The sequence below is a fragment of the Canis lupus genome, chromosome 13 (assembly GCF_048164855.1).
Source record: "Canis lupus baileyi chromosome 13, mCanLup2.hap1, whole genome shotgun sequence".
Lineage (NCBI taxonomy): Eukaryota > Metazoa > Chordata > Mammalia > Carnivora > Canidae > Canis > Canis lupus.
This window is the reverse complement of record NC_132850.1, coordinates 42,863,593-42,879,922: the sequence shown is the minus strand read 5'-3', so window position 1 is coordinate 42,879,922 and position 16,330 is coordinate 42,863,593. Positions and strand designations below refer to the sequence as shown.

At 40.3% G+C, this 16,330-nt stretch overlaps 1 protein-coding gene across 1 annotated transcript in view; it reads left to right on the top strand.

The window, feature by feature from the left end:
* Positions 1-16,330, top strand: part of PAH (phenylalanine hydroxylase) — a 79,898-nt gene that overhangs the window by 51,719 nt on the left and 11,849 nt on the right. The window contains exons 6-8 of the mRNA XM_072773375.1: positions 8,935-9,131; positions 11,299-11,434; positions 12,506-12,575. Of these exons, the coding sequence (XP_072629476.1) occupies positions 8,935-9,131; positions 11,299-11,434; positions 12,506-12,575 (403 nt within the window). The remainder of the gene's footprint in view (positions 1-8,934; positions 9,132-11,298; positions 11,435-12,505; positions 12,576-16,330) is intronic.

The window sequence follows — 16,330 nt, the reverse complement described above, 5'->3', positions numbered from 1 at the left end:
TTCATTTACTGCTTAGCTGTCAGGATTTGAAGGAAGAAACTGATCCCCTAGCTTCTTTTCCATAAAAAATGTTAAACCTAATGAGGAATCATGGACTTGATTGAATGCCTCACCATCCTGGATGTTTATCAAGTAAGTTAAATTGATTATTGAGAACCATCTGTGGATGGAACCATCTGTGGCTGGCTCTCTGAGGAAATTTAGAGATCTAGTCAGTTTCTTGATTTTTACAGTTGAATCTCAGATGGTTAAGTGATGTGGCGAAGGCCATGTGACTAGTAGGGGTGAATTTGTTCTCAAATTCAGAGCCTATTTCAGAACTCATTTTAGTTCCTCTTTTTAAAACTTGTGATGCTGTTTACCATCCCTTTCTTCTTTGAAATAGTTTCTTAGCTCAGTATCTGGCACAGTGAATTCCCATTATTCAATAATTATTTGCTTAGGGCAGCCCAGGTGGCTCAGCGGTTTAGCACCGCCTTCAGCCCAGGGCGTGATCCTGGAGACCAGGGATTGAATCCCCTGTCAGGCTCCTTGCATGGGGCCTGCTTCTCCCTCTGCCTATGTCTCTGCCTCTCTCTCTTTCTCTGTGTCTCTATGAATAAATAACATCTTTTTTTTTAAAAAAAGAATTATTTGCTTACATTTTATTTGAGACCTCCAAGTCGATACTTGTGGCACTTCTGCAATTATTCCCAGACACGCACAGAATGGGGAAAAATTTGAGTTGCTTGCTTGATACACAAGTTTCCAGGTCGAATAAGGTGACACCACCTTCTTATTTCAGCTCTTATACTATAAATAACTACCTTTTGAGATCTATTTAGAGTCACGTTTGCCAAATTTTTGTACTTTTTGTTGATAATTTTAACATTTAAAATGGCCCCCTAACACTGTGGTAAAGTGCTGTGTGGGGTTTCTAAGTGCAAGATGGCTGGGATGTGCCTTTTAAAGAAAATGTGTGTGTTAGGTAAGCTTCGTGCAGACATGAGTTACCATGCTTGAGTTCAATGTTGATGAATCAACCATATATATTAAACAAGATTTCTTTATATAAAGGTCACACAAAACAAGGTTCAGTATTATCAGTTGATAAAAATGGGACCAGAAGCTCATGGGACCCTAGTCCTGTGTTTCCTTTTGGACCAGTGGTTTAGCGTTCAGAATTCATGATGACTATACGTAGGATAACTATCACATACAATGAGAATCGAATGTTTTCCCCACTCTCCACTGGTTTCCCTCCTTCCCTTCTGGGGCTTCTTCTCAGTTCTCCTTGGCTTGTTCATCCCACCCCAGAAAATGTAATGTCTTTCAGGACTGAACTGTGGCTTTCTTCCTTGGCTTCTGCCAATAGCCCCCACATTCAGATCTCTGGGGCTTTCCCAGTCATTATTCCACAAAGGGAATAAAGCATAAACTCATGCATCATGAGTCCTAGAATCACAGGATATTGATCAAGTGATAAAATATATCTACTAAGTTCCAGAGCCTATCCCAAAAGTAAGACAAACAGGGTCCATGTCCTCCGGGGGAATACTGAGGAAGACAATGACAAAAGTGTGACACTTTTAATGACAATAAATGTGATAGGTATTACCAAAGTCAAAACTTGGGTGTCATGAGGCCATATCATTAGGAGTTTAAATGTAGACTGAATGAATGGGTCAGCAAGAAGTAACCTTTAGGCTGAGATTAAAGATTGAGTTGGAGTTTATAGCCAAAGAGAATGGAGGTGGTGAATGAGAGGAGGGGGCTGGTTAGCTCCAGGGCTTTTGCTTTGAGATGTGAATATTTGGGGTCAGAGTGAATTACTATAGAAAATAGAAAAGCAGATAAGTCCCCTCACTGCTAGCTACCCTCATCTCTGCCCATCTGCCATGTAACACTCTGACTGCCCTGACCAAGAACATTTAATAAATCTTAAAACATTATTTGCTGTTTTTTCTCTAGCTCCTTTATGTGTAAGGTTAGCTTTTGTATTTGAGTTCTTTCCAGTGTTTGAATGGATGCTTGTATTGCGATGTATTTCCCCCTTAGGACTGCTTTTGCTGCATCCCAAAGATTTTGGATGGTTGTATCTTCATTCTCATTAGTTTCCATGAATCTTTTTAATTCTTCCTTAATTTCCTGGTTGACCCTTTCATCTTTTTGCAGGATGGTCCTTAACCTCCACGTGTTTGAGTTCCTTCCAAACTTCTTGTTGTGATTTAGTTCTAATTTCAAGGCATTATGGTCTGAGAATATGCAGGGGACGATCCCAATCTTTTGGTATCGGTTCAGACCCGATTTGTGACCCAGTATGTGGTCTATTCTTGAGAAAGTTCCATGTGCACTTGAGAAGAATGTGTATTCAGTTGAGTTTGGATGTAAAGTTCTGTAGATATCTGTGAAATTCATCTGGTCCAGTGTATCATTTAAAGCTCTCGTTTCTTTGGAGATGTTGTGCTTAGAAGACCTATCGAGTATAGAAAGAGCTAGATTGAAGTCACCAAGTATAAGTGTATTATTATCTAAGTATTTCTTCACTTTGGTTAATAATTGATTAATATATTTGGCAGCTCCCACATTCGGGGCATATATATTGAGGATTGTTAAGTCCTCTTGTTGAATAGATCCTTTAAGTATGATATAGTGTCCCTCTTCATCTCTAACTACAGTCTTTGGGGTAAATTTTAGTTTATCTGATATAAGGATGGCTACCCCTGCTTTCTTTTGAGGACCATTCGAATGGTAAATGGTTCTCCAACCTTTTATTTTCAGGCTGTAGGTGTCCTTCTGTCTAAAATGAGTCTCTTGTAGACAGCAAATAGATGGGTCCTGCTTTTTTATCCAGTCTGAAACCCTGCACCTTTTGATGGGGTCATTAAGCCCGTTCACATTCAGAGTTACTATTGAGAGATATGAATTTAGTGTCATCATGATAACTATCAGCAAATAGATCCTACACCTAAGAGAAGAAGGGAGTTAATAAAGATTCGAGCAGAACTCAACGAAATCGAGACCAGAAGAACTGTGGAACAGATCAACAGAACCAGGAGTTGGTTCTTTGAAAGAATTAATAAGATAGATAAACCATTAGCCAGCCTTATTAAAAAGAAGAGAGAGAAGACTCAAATTAATAAAATCATGAATGAGAAAGGAGAGATCACTACCAACTACAAGGAAATACAAACGATTTTAAAAACATATTATGAACAGCTATACACCAATAAATTAGGCAATCTAGGAGAAATGGACGCATTCCTGGAAAGCCACAAACTACCAAAACTGGAACAGGAAGAAATAGAAAACCTGAACAGGCCAATAACCAGGGAGGAAATTGAAGCAGTCATCAAAAACCTCCCAAGACACAAGAGTCCAGGGCCAGATAGCTTCCCAGCGGAATTTTATCAAACGTTTAAAGAAGAAACCATACCTATTCTCCTAAAGCTGTTTGGAAAGATAGAAAGAGATGGAGTACTTCCAAATTCGTTCTATGAGGCCAGCATCACCTTAATTCCAAAACCAGACAAAGACCCCACCAAAAAGGAGAATTACAGACCAATATCCCTGATGAACATGGATGCAAAAATTCTCAACAAGATACTGGCCAATAGGATCCAACAGTACATTAAGAAAATTATTCACCATGACCAAGTAGGATTTATCCCTGGGACACAAGGCTGGTTCAACACCTGTAAAACAATCAATGTGATTCATCATATCAGCAAGAGAAAAACCGAGAACCATATGATCCTCTCATTAGATGCAGAGAAAGCATTTGACAAAATACAGCACACATTCCTGATCAAAACTCTTCAGAGTGTAGGGATAGAGGGAACATTTCTCGACATCTTAAAAGCCATCTATGAAAAGCCCACAGCAAATATCATTCTCAATGGGGAAGCACTGGGAGCCTTTCCCCTAAGATCAGGAACAAGACAGGGATGTCCACTCTCACCACTGCTGTTCAACATAGTACTGGAAGTCCTAGCCTCAGCAATCATACAACAAAAAGACATTAAAGGCCTTCAAATTGGTAAAGAAGAAGTCAAACTCTCCCTTTTCGCCGATGACGTGATACTCTACATAGAAAACCCAAAAGTCTTACCCCAAGATTGCTAGAACTCATACAGCAATTCGGTAGCGTGGCAGGATACAAAATCAATGCCCAGAAATCAATGGCATTTCTATACACTAACAATGAGACTGAAGAAAGAGAAATTAAGGAGTCAATCCCATTTACAATTGCACCCAAAAGCATAAGATACCTAGGAATAAACCTAACCAAAGATGTAAAGGATCTATACCCTCAAAACTATAGAACACTTCTGAAAGAAATTGAGGAAGACACAAAGAGATGGAAAAATATTCCATGCTCATGGATTGGCAGAATTAATATTGTGAAAATGTCAATGTTACCCAAGGCAATATACACGTTTAATGTAATCCCTATCAAAATACCATGGACTTTCTTCAGAGAGTTAGAACAAATTATTTTAAGATTTGTGTGGAATCAGAAAAGACCCCGAATAGCCAGGGGAATTTTAAAAAAGAAAACCATATCTGTGGGCATCACAATGCCAGATTTCAGGTTGTACTACAAAGCTGTGGTCATCAAGACAGTGTGGTACTGGCACAAAAACAGACACATAGATCAGTGGAACAGAATAGAGAATCCAGAAGTGGACCCTGAACTTTATGGTCAACTAATATTCGATAAAGGAGGAAAGACTATCCATTGGAAGAAAGACAGTCTCTTCAATAAATGGTGCTGGGAAAATTGGACATCCACATGCAGAAGAATGAAACTAGACCACTCTCTTTCACCATACACAAAGATTAACTCAAAATGGATGAAAGATCTAAATATGAGACAAGATTCCATCAAAATCCTAGAGAAGAACACAGGCAACACCCTTTTTGAACTCGGCCACAGTAACTTCTTGCAAGATACATCCACGAAGGCAAAAGAAACAAAAGCAAAAATGAACTATTGGGACTTCATCAAGATAAGAAGCTTTTGCACAGCAAAGGATACAGTCAACAAAACTCAAAGACAACCTACAGAATGGGAGAAGATATTTGCAAATGACATATCAGATAAAGGGCTAGTTTCCAAGATCTATAAAGAACTTCTTAAACTCAACAGCAAAGAAACAAACAATCCAATCATGAAATGGGCAAAAGACATGAAGAGAAATCTCATAGAGGAAGACATAGACATGGCCAACATGCATATGAGAAAATGCTCTGCATCACTTGCCATCAGGGAAATACAAATCAAAACCACAATGAGATACCACCTCACACCAGTGAGAATGGGGAAAATTAACAAGGCAGGAAACAACAAATGTTGGAGAGGATGCGGAGAAAAGGGAACCCTCTTACACTGTTGGTGGGAATGTGAACTGGTGCAGCCACTCTGGAAAACTGTGTGGAGGTTCCTCAAAGAGTTAAAAATAGACCTGCCCTACGACCCAGCAATTGCACTGTTGGGGATTTACCCCAAAGATACAAATGCAATGAAACGCCGGGACACCTGCACCCCGATGTTTATAGCAGCAATGGCCACGATAGCCAAACTGTGGAAGGAGCCTCGGTGTCCATCGAAAGATGAATGGATAAAGAAGATGTGGTTTATGTATACAATGGAATATTACTCAGCTATTAGAAATGACAAATACCCACCATTTGCTTCAACGTGGATGGAACTGGAGGGTATTATGCTGAGTGAAGTAAGTCAGTCGGAGAAGGACAAACATTATATGTTCTCATTCATTTGGGGAATATAAATAATAGTGAAAGGGAATATAAGGGAAGGGAGAAGAAATGTGTGGGAAATATCAGAAAGGGAGACAGAACGTAAAGACTGTTAACTCTGGGCAACGAACTAGGGGTGGTAGAAGGGAGAAGGGCGGGGGGTGGGAGTGAATGGGTGACGGGCCCTGGGGGTTATTCTGTATGTTAGTAAATTGAACACCAATAAAAAATAAATTAAAAAAAAATAAAACCAATGGAGTACACCAAAAAAAAAAAATCTTAAAACATTAGTTTGAAGGCCACTGACAAATTACAGTTGTGTCTTGGGGCACCAAATTTTTTATCTTGTAATAATTACATGAGTGGGAGGACCTGAAGTAAAATAAGACACCAAAGATAGGGAAGGCTATGCCATGTGCCAGAGTATCTTGAGTGCCATATTTGATTGGTGGAATAATTCAGAAACAATATTTTCTACTGAAAACTTTTTTTTTGAAGATAGATTCTAATTGGTTTGACTAGAAGTCTCCTATTCATTTTAAACCAAATTGACACTCTTCCTAAAATATCTTAGTTTATTTTACTTAATGAGATCATGACTTGGTAAAAATAATTGACAATTTCTTCAAAGACCAAGGATCTCATAGAATCTCAGGTCTCTTGATTGAAATCGTGGATGGAATAAGATGTTCTATGTTTAATTGCTAAGTAGATCATGGAAGTTGGTTTGTATGTGTGAGAGACAGAAAATAAATTCTGAAATACTTAGTATATCCAGGCAGCACTTTAGATATGACTTAATTTGATTGCCATTACAACATTACAAGATATATATATATATATATATATATATATATATATATATACACACACACACAAATATATATTTATGTATCTCAGAAAGTGATATTGCCACTTACAAAGTGGCATATATATATATATATATATATATATATATATATATGCAGGGGAAATATATATATATATCAGAAAGTGACAATAACTTGCTCAAGATCCCACACTTGTTCCTTCCTCCATTCCTCCCTCTGACTCTCTGGAGTCCTCTACATTGGCCTTAGTCTCTCGCATCGGTCTCATCTCTTTTGGAGGTGAGCCCTGTGCCACTGGGCTGAAACTCCAACTCACTCACAGGTTCTATCTCTTTCCAACAGAATCCACACGAGTTTTCTCACTGAGTCTCATTGGTTCGGAGCAGGACATGGGCCCATCTCTCACCAAGTCTGTATGACTAGGGAAATAAGACAGTCTAATTAGCCAGACCTGGTCACTGCCCAGGTGGGAGTGGTGGAGTCTCCTTCCACCCGAACCTCAGACTGAGAGGGGGAGGAGAGTGCTTTACTGAAAGAATGGAGAAGGTATATTGAACCCCTGGAACAGCAAATATCAACCAGGGGGACATCTTGGTACCCAGGATATTACTATCTCTTAAAATTTTGTTACAAAGTAGCAAATATCTTTCTTTTTAAATAAGAATCTGGTCTATGGCCATACCACCCTGAACGCGTCCAATCTCGTCTAAATAAGAATCCGTTATAATGATAATTATGCATTCATTACCCAATGGTATCATTGATCAGCACCAAGATTAGGTAATTTATATATAGTGTTTCACCTAATTTTCTTCTATGTCCTCCAAATATTTATCATTAACCCATGTAGCAGCTGCACACACTAGGCTTAGAAAGGTTTATTAAATTTCTAGGAACACTTGAGTGACTCAATGGTTGAGCATCTGCCTTCAGCTCAGGGCATGATCCTGGAGTCCCGGGATGAAGTCCCACATCGGGATCCCTGCAGAGAGCCTGTTTCTCCCTCTGCCTGTATCTCTGTCTCTTTCTCCCTCTGTATGTGTCTCTTATAAATAAATAAATAAAATCTTTAAAAAAGTTTCTAGAGACTATTTAGCTAGGCACTGCCAGAACCAACTAGTGAACCCATCCCTGTTCATCATCAAAGCCTGCTTTTTCCTTCCATTAGCACTTAGCCCTAAAATAATGGTGCATCCTCAGGCAGGGGCTTACCTGATGTGCTCTTCACAATCCCTACTGGCCATTACAGGGTCTTCTGAGATTATCCTGCTTCCAATTCTTAAGCAAAAATCTATCTTTCACCCCTAATCCCTCCCTACCTTTCTGTGGAACATACAGTGACTGTGTTAATGCCCTTGGATGAGCTACAACTTTGAAAGGGCAGGAGAAACCTACTTTGGAACCTGAAGATGATCCATAATTTTGAAGTAAACAGCTCTGCCTTGTCCCAGACATTGTGTACCCTGTTAGGAAATAGCCCTACAGTGCAAAGAACAGTGACTGGTTTTTAAAGTCAGGCTTTGTTTGATTTTCATTTGTTTTTACTGTTGAGAACACAGTAAAATGTTTTTCAAAAATACCCTTTGAACTAATGACTCTCAAACTATACTCTGTCCCCTGGGAGCTTATTGGAATCCAGATGCCTTGGCTTTCCCTCCCCCACAGATTCAGGATCTCCGGGGCAGGATCCAACATAGACTTTAACCAGGTCCCTGTAGTTCTATGTGTCATAGCAGAAGATGCTACATAGGCATATCTTATACCTAGCATGTTTTTAAATACCTTTATAGCTTCCTAAGGTCAGAAATAGCAAATCTAGCCATGCTCAATAAGCAAGGGTCTCAAACTCACAGTCTACATATTAAATTCACTTTACCCCCCAAGATATAATTATGTTAGTTGACACAATAGAAACCAGGACATTGCTTTACTTGAACTTGGATGCCTTTATTTAGAAACAGGATGCATTCTTCAGTTGTCTTGGTCTCACCATCTTATTGTCCATACCTACTACTTTACCAATTTGTGTTACCTGCCAGGTCCCTGCAGTTAAGCAAACTTCCACCCTGGTAAAAATTGGAAAGATGGGATAGCTGAAAGTCCAAGTGATTTCCAAAAGTGAGGCAGAGATCTCCTTGGTGTGGTTGGTGAGTTGAGAGCTTGTATCATTGCTTTAACCAAATTGTATGAATGTTTCCTATATTATGAAGTAGACTTTTCCTCTTACAGATAACTTATGAAATCCCCTGTAGTCCGGGTGGCAGTAGCTCACAGACCCTGAACCTATCTCCCCCTGCTAATGCTCCTTCCTCTTCTTTACACTTGCCCTACTGAGGTCAGATATTTCATACCTGTATTGCAGTGGGCAGCCCATCCCTCAAGTGGAATACACTGAGGAAGAAAAGAAAACATGGGGGACAGTATTCAGAACCCTGAAGTCCTTGTATAAAACCCACGCTTGCTACGAGCACAATCATATCTTCCCACTTCTGGAAAAATACTGTGGCTTCCGTGAAGATAACATCCCCCAGTTGGAAGAGGTTTCTCAATTTCTGCAGAGTAAGTCTACTTCAGGGACAAAAGTGAGGAGGAAGGGGAGGGGAAAGGGAAGAAAGTAAATTGAGGCCAGTGTGAGTGTATTTGTGGTAAATAATACATGCAAGTTGCTTCTCAGAAAAACAAAGTTCACTCTTGTGTCCTGCCTCACCATTATCCACTTTTTGTTCACTCTCATCCAAGACAAAGCATCATGTGTAGATTTTCCCATATCCATGTCTCTGAAAAGCACCTTTTCCTGTACTCACAGCACCAAGTGCCCAGGCGGGGCTCTACTAGTAGTTCCCGCTGTGTTGTGAGATGGTTGCTATGTGCATTTGTGTAAGAAATGTACTCTCTGTGGCAATGCTGAAAGCCCTGAGCTCTAAGTCTGTGCATCCAACTGGTATGACTCTTGCTTTAACTGTCTCCAGTGGAGGAGGACTTGCCTCAGTTTAGTCATCTGTCAAATAGAGACTATCTCTTGGGGAAACTGTGGGAATGAAATAAGACATTGCAGTTGAAAACACCCAGCATAGTGCTACATATACAGTAGGTGCTCAGTGAATCTGGACTGATTGGAATCTGAGTAGCTCTGTGGGGAAATACATTATTGGGATGACTGACCTCTGCATATTATTTCCAAGTGAGGTAAGTATTTTCCTCTCTACCAAGAAGCATTAATGAAGCAAAACCAAAATAAAACTATCAGCTAACACATATTAAATACCCAATATGTGCCAGGTAGAATGAGAGAAAGTGGGAAGATAGACCACAGGTTTACAGAAATGAAGAAGTTTCTATGCCTCCGAGCTATGTGGAGATGGTATGTAGCCAGCTCTGGAGCAAAGAGCCAGGGAAATTCCGTGGCAGGGAGGAAAGTGGAGGCTGGGATAGTTTGGGGATGGGCTAGGTGACCTTTTGGGTCCCTTCTATTTAGACAGTCTCTAGTTATCAGATAAGGAAGGGAACAAGAGGTCAAGCAGGGTGAATTTCAGTCTGAAGGTCCAAGGAACATAGGAATAGGGGCAAGGAGGTCCTAAAGACATTCTCTGGCTGATTATCCATGTTTCCATGGCCAACAGTGAGACAATAAAATGGTGATACTAGCAGCTGGGGAGTTATAGAGAAGTAATTAAGAGGATAGATTTTGAAGCCAGACTGATCGTAGTTGTAACCTTGGACAAGAAATTTAACTTCTCTGTGTCTTAGCTTCCCCATCTGTAAAGAGGAAAGACTACGAGCCTCTAACTTATAGGGTTATTAGGAGAATTGGTTAGTATTTATAAAGTGCCAAGAACAATGTCTGACATATGGTGGGCAGTATACAGTGTTAGCTATCTTCATCATCATCATCATAATCATCATCATCATCATCACTGTGATTATTATTCTCCTTCCAAGTTTGAAACAAATTGACAGACAGATATAGGAGCCAGAGAGAGGATCAACATGTCAACTTTATTACTGCTAAAAGCTACTTGGAGAATGTAGTGTGGATATACAAACAAAATGGAATTTCTAATACTTCACCTCTGAATTACATAAACTTTCCTGCCAATTCACTGTTGAAGTGTAGATTCCATTGCATGGCCCAAAGGAGACCAGAATGCTCTCTGTGCTCTTCTGTGGGAAGACAGTCAGGAGAGAAAGGGCCAAAGAGGTCAAACTCAGAATATTCCTTTTCTTTTCCCACATGTTCCAATCACAGAAGTTCCTGTTCTTTCTTGAGTGTAGTGTGTAAGGGACAGTAGAGAAGCTGGAAGTGTTCCTTTCGTACTCTTCCCTTCTGGAAGAGGAATGAAAATTCCCTCCCCGGTCTAGATACTTGAGAAATAAGGAATACGTATTTCATCTTAATAAACATTAATGAAAGCTAAATTTATTAAATGTCTCCAATGTGCTAAGGCTCTGTGCTAAGCACTTTATTAGCTCACTTGATTCCTGAAATAACCCTAGTAAATATCTATTCACATTTTTCAGAGGAGGAAATGAGGCTCAGAGAAATGAAGTTACTTGACTCAAATTGCCCAGCCACAAAGTGTAGGGGCAGAGATGTGAAGCCAAATCTACCTGGCATCAACACTGATGCTGCTAGACAGCTGGGAGCATTGCTTCCCTACCCATAGGTATCCAGGAGCCTCTGGGCTCTGCCATGATGGGCTTTGAATTTTCTTTCTCTGCATCCCAGCTTGCACTGGATTCCGCCTCCGACCTGTGGCTGGCCTGCTTTCCTCTCGGGATTTCTTGGGTGGCTTGGCTTTCCGAGTCTTCCACTGCACTCAGTACATCAGACACGGGTCCAAACCTATGTATACACCTGAACCGTGAGTATTCTCCTGTTACCAGTATCCAATCACAGTAAGCACCATTGCTTGTCACTCCAGGAATGATGTTTGCATTCATGGAGGGCTGATCCACAGGACTAGTTTTCTGAATGGTTTGGTGGTAGCACAAAGAGAGAGATCATCTCTCCTGGGTATTTTCTCTGTCCAAATAGATCATATTGATTGGTGATTTGGGCATCTTGTGAACCACCCATTCAGATCCTCACTGGTCATGGGAATATGAGATAACATTCAAGCGCCAAAGGGATTGTAGGAGTCAGAACTATGATGTTCCAAATGTGAACAAGAACAAGTGGTGGCCAAACTATCTCAATACATCCAGAATATACATCTAGTTGATTCTCATCTTTTTATGTCTAGATGTGTCTTATCTCGAGGTAGAGAATGGCTGACCACTGTGCCCCTGACTTTGGGATTTAGCCATCTTCTTAATAAAATAGAACTTATGCATCTATACAAAACATTAGGATGCCCCAAATGTTTTTTTTCCTGTCCACAAGGTTTATAACTACAAATCAGAAAAGATCTCTTCCTAATGAACCTGGCACATAAAGTGTCAAATAAATGTAAATTTTCTTTGCTGACTGACTGTTGCCCCCTTCTAGAATAAGAAAAGAACAGCACTATTGTTTTAATTTAATTTTTATTTCTCATGAGTAATAATTAAGCAAGTTGCATCTGCCCAGGATGTCAATAACAAGATGAAGACTTGGGGTGGGAAGCGTTTGTGGTCCACAGTTTGCTCAGGTGTATGGGAGGAGGTCCATAGGAATATTGGCTCTTCTGTTCTGCACCCCACTGAGCGTGCACCTAAGACCCCTTGGTTGTTGTTCCCTGACTTGCCTCTTATTTTTATTTCCCCTTCTTCCTTTTCTTTTGTATGTTACCTCATCTGATCCCAAACTTTGTACACCACTATGAGTGGGAGTGAGATCATAAACTTAAACAGCGTACTTGCTTTCTACCTGCCCATTTCTCATGTAGAAAGACTGAGTCTGGCTTGGCTTATAACCCTAATTACTTCCAAGCTCTGTGCTTTATGTCTTTCAGTGACATCTGCCATGAGCTGTTGGGACACGTGCCCTTGTTTTCAGATCGTAGCTTTGCCCAGTTTTCCCAGGTAAGGAATGGATCATTTTGGCCTTTTAATTAATCATAGGATTGAGACCTGGATTGCTCAAATGAATTGAACCCATGGAGGGGCCCTTGTGTCCTGTGCAAGAGTGGAAACCAGATATAGTTTTGTGATCCCACTGGGATGGGCATATGGTCGCATGGAGGTTCTCAGTCCAGGGACCACAGCATGGGGTTGGTGAATCACTCATCCTCTGAATTACATATGTGCTGTTGAATTTGCTAATCTCACTTGTCCTACCAGGCTTAGTTTAAGAGCCTTTTCATCCATGAATGCCTGTTTGATCCCCACATGGAAGTAACTTTACCTTCTTCCAAGTTCCCCTGGCACCTTTCTTCTCCAATTTTGGGCCTTTCCACTTCCTACCTTGTCAGGCAGTCATTCTTATATGCTTCAATTAAAGAAGATAATTATTTGCTGAGAGTCCAAGCCAATAGCCTAACTCACAGCTGGCAAAAACTGATGAAGTAGTTGTTTTTCTTCCTGTCCACAAAGTTTATAACTACAAATCAGAAAAGATCTCTTCCTAATGAACCTGGCACATAAAGTGCCAAATAAAGGTAAATTTTCTCTCTGACTGACTGTTGCCCACTTCTAGAATAAGAAAAGAACAGCACTACACTATTGTTTTAATTTAATTTTTATTTCTCATGGGGAATAATAAGCATGTTGCATCTGCCCAGGATGTCAATAACAAGATGAGGACTTGGGGTGGGACTCAACAAGATGACATTACCATCAAAGCAACAAGCTAGGCCTTGATTCATCTACCATAATAGTGAGCTTTTTACATGAGAGAAAGAATCCTAATAATTCCTTCAGGGCACTGAAAGGCTAAATCATGGTTGGGTAGCTGGGATTATGGGAAAATTGAATGATGCACCCACACATCACACCGTGCCACCAACCAGCTGTATAACCTGTGTGCCTCAGTCTCCACAAATGAGAATTAATACAAAGCTTTAACTATCAATCTTCTTCCTCATAGGGAAAGTTAAAAATCTGATGGAATGAGTCATAAGCAAATATTGGACCAAATATGAATTTCAGAGTAATGAGATTGTATGGGAATTTTATAAGCCATTTCCCTCAGCTAGAAGAAATAAATATTTTCATTGTTGATTAAAGAGACTACCACTTAATATCTGAAATAAGCAAAAAAAGATTAATTAACTAAATGCCTACTACATAAGGGAGAATTGCACACAATCTCTCCAAACAAAGAAAACTTGCTTTTATGTGAGGTTTGGGGAACTGTGGTGTTCAGATACTGTTGGAGTTTTACAAGTGGAGTGCTTGGGGATTGGCTGAATTTTAACTCAGAAGTGTCACCATTGGGCTGAGGCTGTTGTTGACTGGCTGACTTGACTTTCAGAAGCATGGTTCCTGCTGTCAAGATGTCACTGATTGCTTGGAACAGCTTTAAAACTGGGATTTGTTCCTATGGTCAAAGAATAGTCTTTTTCTTAGAGAATAGGAACTTTTTATTCTCACTACCAGGAGTTATTCTGCTCAGTCAGAGGCTAAGTGACAGTCCTCCGTAAGCCATTTCCATTTGGATGGGCCACCAGAGGAATGGACAATTATCTGAGTCAACAGATAGATGCTACTGGCCCAGTAGTGTCACATCCTTCCAACTTACACCTGGATGGTCCCAAGCAGGGTGTCGTTTTGAAAGTTCCCTGAGCACATTTTTTATGGACCTAAAAGGAGGACTTGCTTCCTACTAGAGTGCAAGATGGGATGGGGATGAAGCACAGGGAAGTCTTTAGACCCCTTATTTTAGGCAAGCTTTGGGCTCACAAAGCGTGGTGACCATGAGGGACACCTGGGCAGCTCAACTGATTGTCTGCTTTCGGCTCAGGTCATGATCCAAGGTCCTAGGATCAAATACTGCATTGGGCTCCCAGTGCTCAGTGGGGAGCCTGCTTCTCCCCCTCCTTCTGCTGCTCCCACTGCTTGTGCTCTCTCTCTCTCTTTCTCTCAGATAAATAAATAAAATCTTAAAAGAATTACTTTCTTAAACAAACAAACAAAAAGAATGGTGACCATGAGAACAGAGCACTGTTTCAATGGCTTTTGTTAGACTCTGGTATGCCTGGACAGGATGGATGGAGCAGAGATGACAGGAGGGGCAAGAGAGGAGAGCCAGGTCATCTGAATTTAATTCACTTTAACTCAGCATTTTCTCAGCATGTAATATGGGCCAGGGTTTGGCCCAGAGAGGGATACAGAGATGAAGACCATGTGGCCTCTTGCTTCAAAGTAAGCCCAATTCTTTGTCCTTCTCTGTCTATACCAATTCCTTTGATTATCTCACTTAAACTCATGGTGTTAAATGTCCTCTCTATCCTGATGACAAACACATTTGTATCTTCAGCCCAGACTTCAGTCCCCAAACTCAAACTCATGTATCCAACCACCGACTCAATCTCTCCACTTGAATGTCTATTAGCCATCTGTGGTCATACTGTCCAAAACTGAATTCCTGATCTTCCTGTTAAAACCTTCTCCAACCACAGTCTTCTCTATGTTAGTTCATGGTAACTCCATCCTTTCAGTTGTTCAAAACAAAAGCACTTAGAGGACATGTTTTACTTCTTTCTCTCTCCAATACCTCTAACCAATCTTTCCAAAAGTTGTATGTGTTTTTCCTTCAAAATATGTATAGAATCGGACCATTGTCCATCAACATCCACTGTTACCAAACTGGTCTCAGCCACTATTGTTTCTCACTGTGGGACTGAGGGGGCCTCCTAACTGGTCTATATGCCTCTACTCTTGATCCTCTACACTGTCTTCTCACATAGCAGCCAGAGTAAATCTTGGATGACATAAATCAGATCTTGCCGCTTCTTTGCTCAAAACCTTGCAGTGGCTCCCATTTCACTGAGAGGAAAATCCTAAACCTTAAAATAGCCAAAAAAGATTCTATAGGACTAAACTCCAGATCCCTCTTTTTTTTCCCCTTTGAAAAAACTATTTACTTTTTTCCAAATAGTATTCCAAATATGTGTTTTACAGACAAAGGTCACTATGGTTCAAAAACATCCTATGGAAGAAAGTATCTTTATAGACATTGGGAAATAATTTTAATAAAGGAAAAAGTTCATATTTATCTAGATGTAGCTATGTTCCATAGGAAGATTTAAGCAACCAAAGTGCGAAGACAAAATCACAGTGGCTTTTCTTGCCACACAAAATATTGATAATCTTCCCTTATAGCATACTCTTTTTTTTTATAGCATACTCTTAATTGTGAATTGAGACAAGTAATAGATGGCATATGACCTTTAGAAGTAGAGCTCCAACGGATAAGGGGACAGGAGAGTCAAGCATCAGAACGAATTCAACTGAAATACCAACTGGCTTTGACCCCAACCAAATTCAAAGTCCAGCTAGAGGCCCATTAGAGATAAACAGAAATTGTAGTATCACTTTTACATGGTTGTGCCACTTAACACTATTAAACCCAATCTATCTGGATCAAAGCTAAGCACACCCCCATCACTAGATCGGTCCTCGTCCTATCCCATGTTTATGAAGGCTCCACATTATAGCTTAGTTCATCTTGGGGGAAGAGGACCTTCCAAGTTCTCAGAAGAAGCCATCTTAAATCTCTGTCTGAACCGTCTTTTACCCTGCCCTCCCATCTCCCACCCTGAGGCAGGTCAGTCTCACCAAAGAGGTATGGCTTCTGTCATCATCTCATGGAAATTAGTTCTGAATAGCACTAGAGA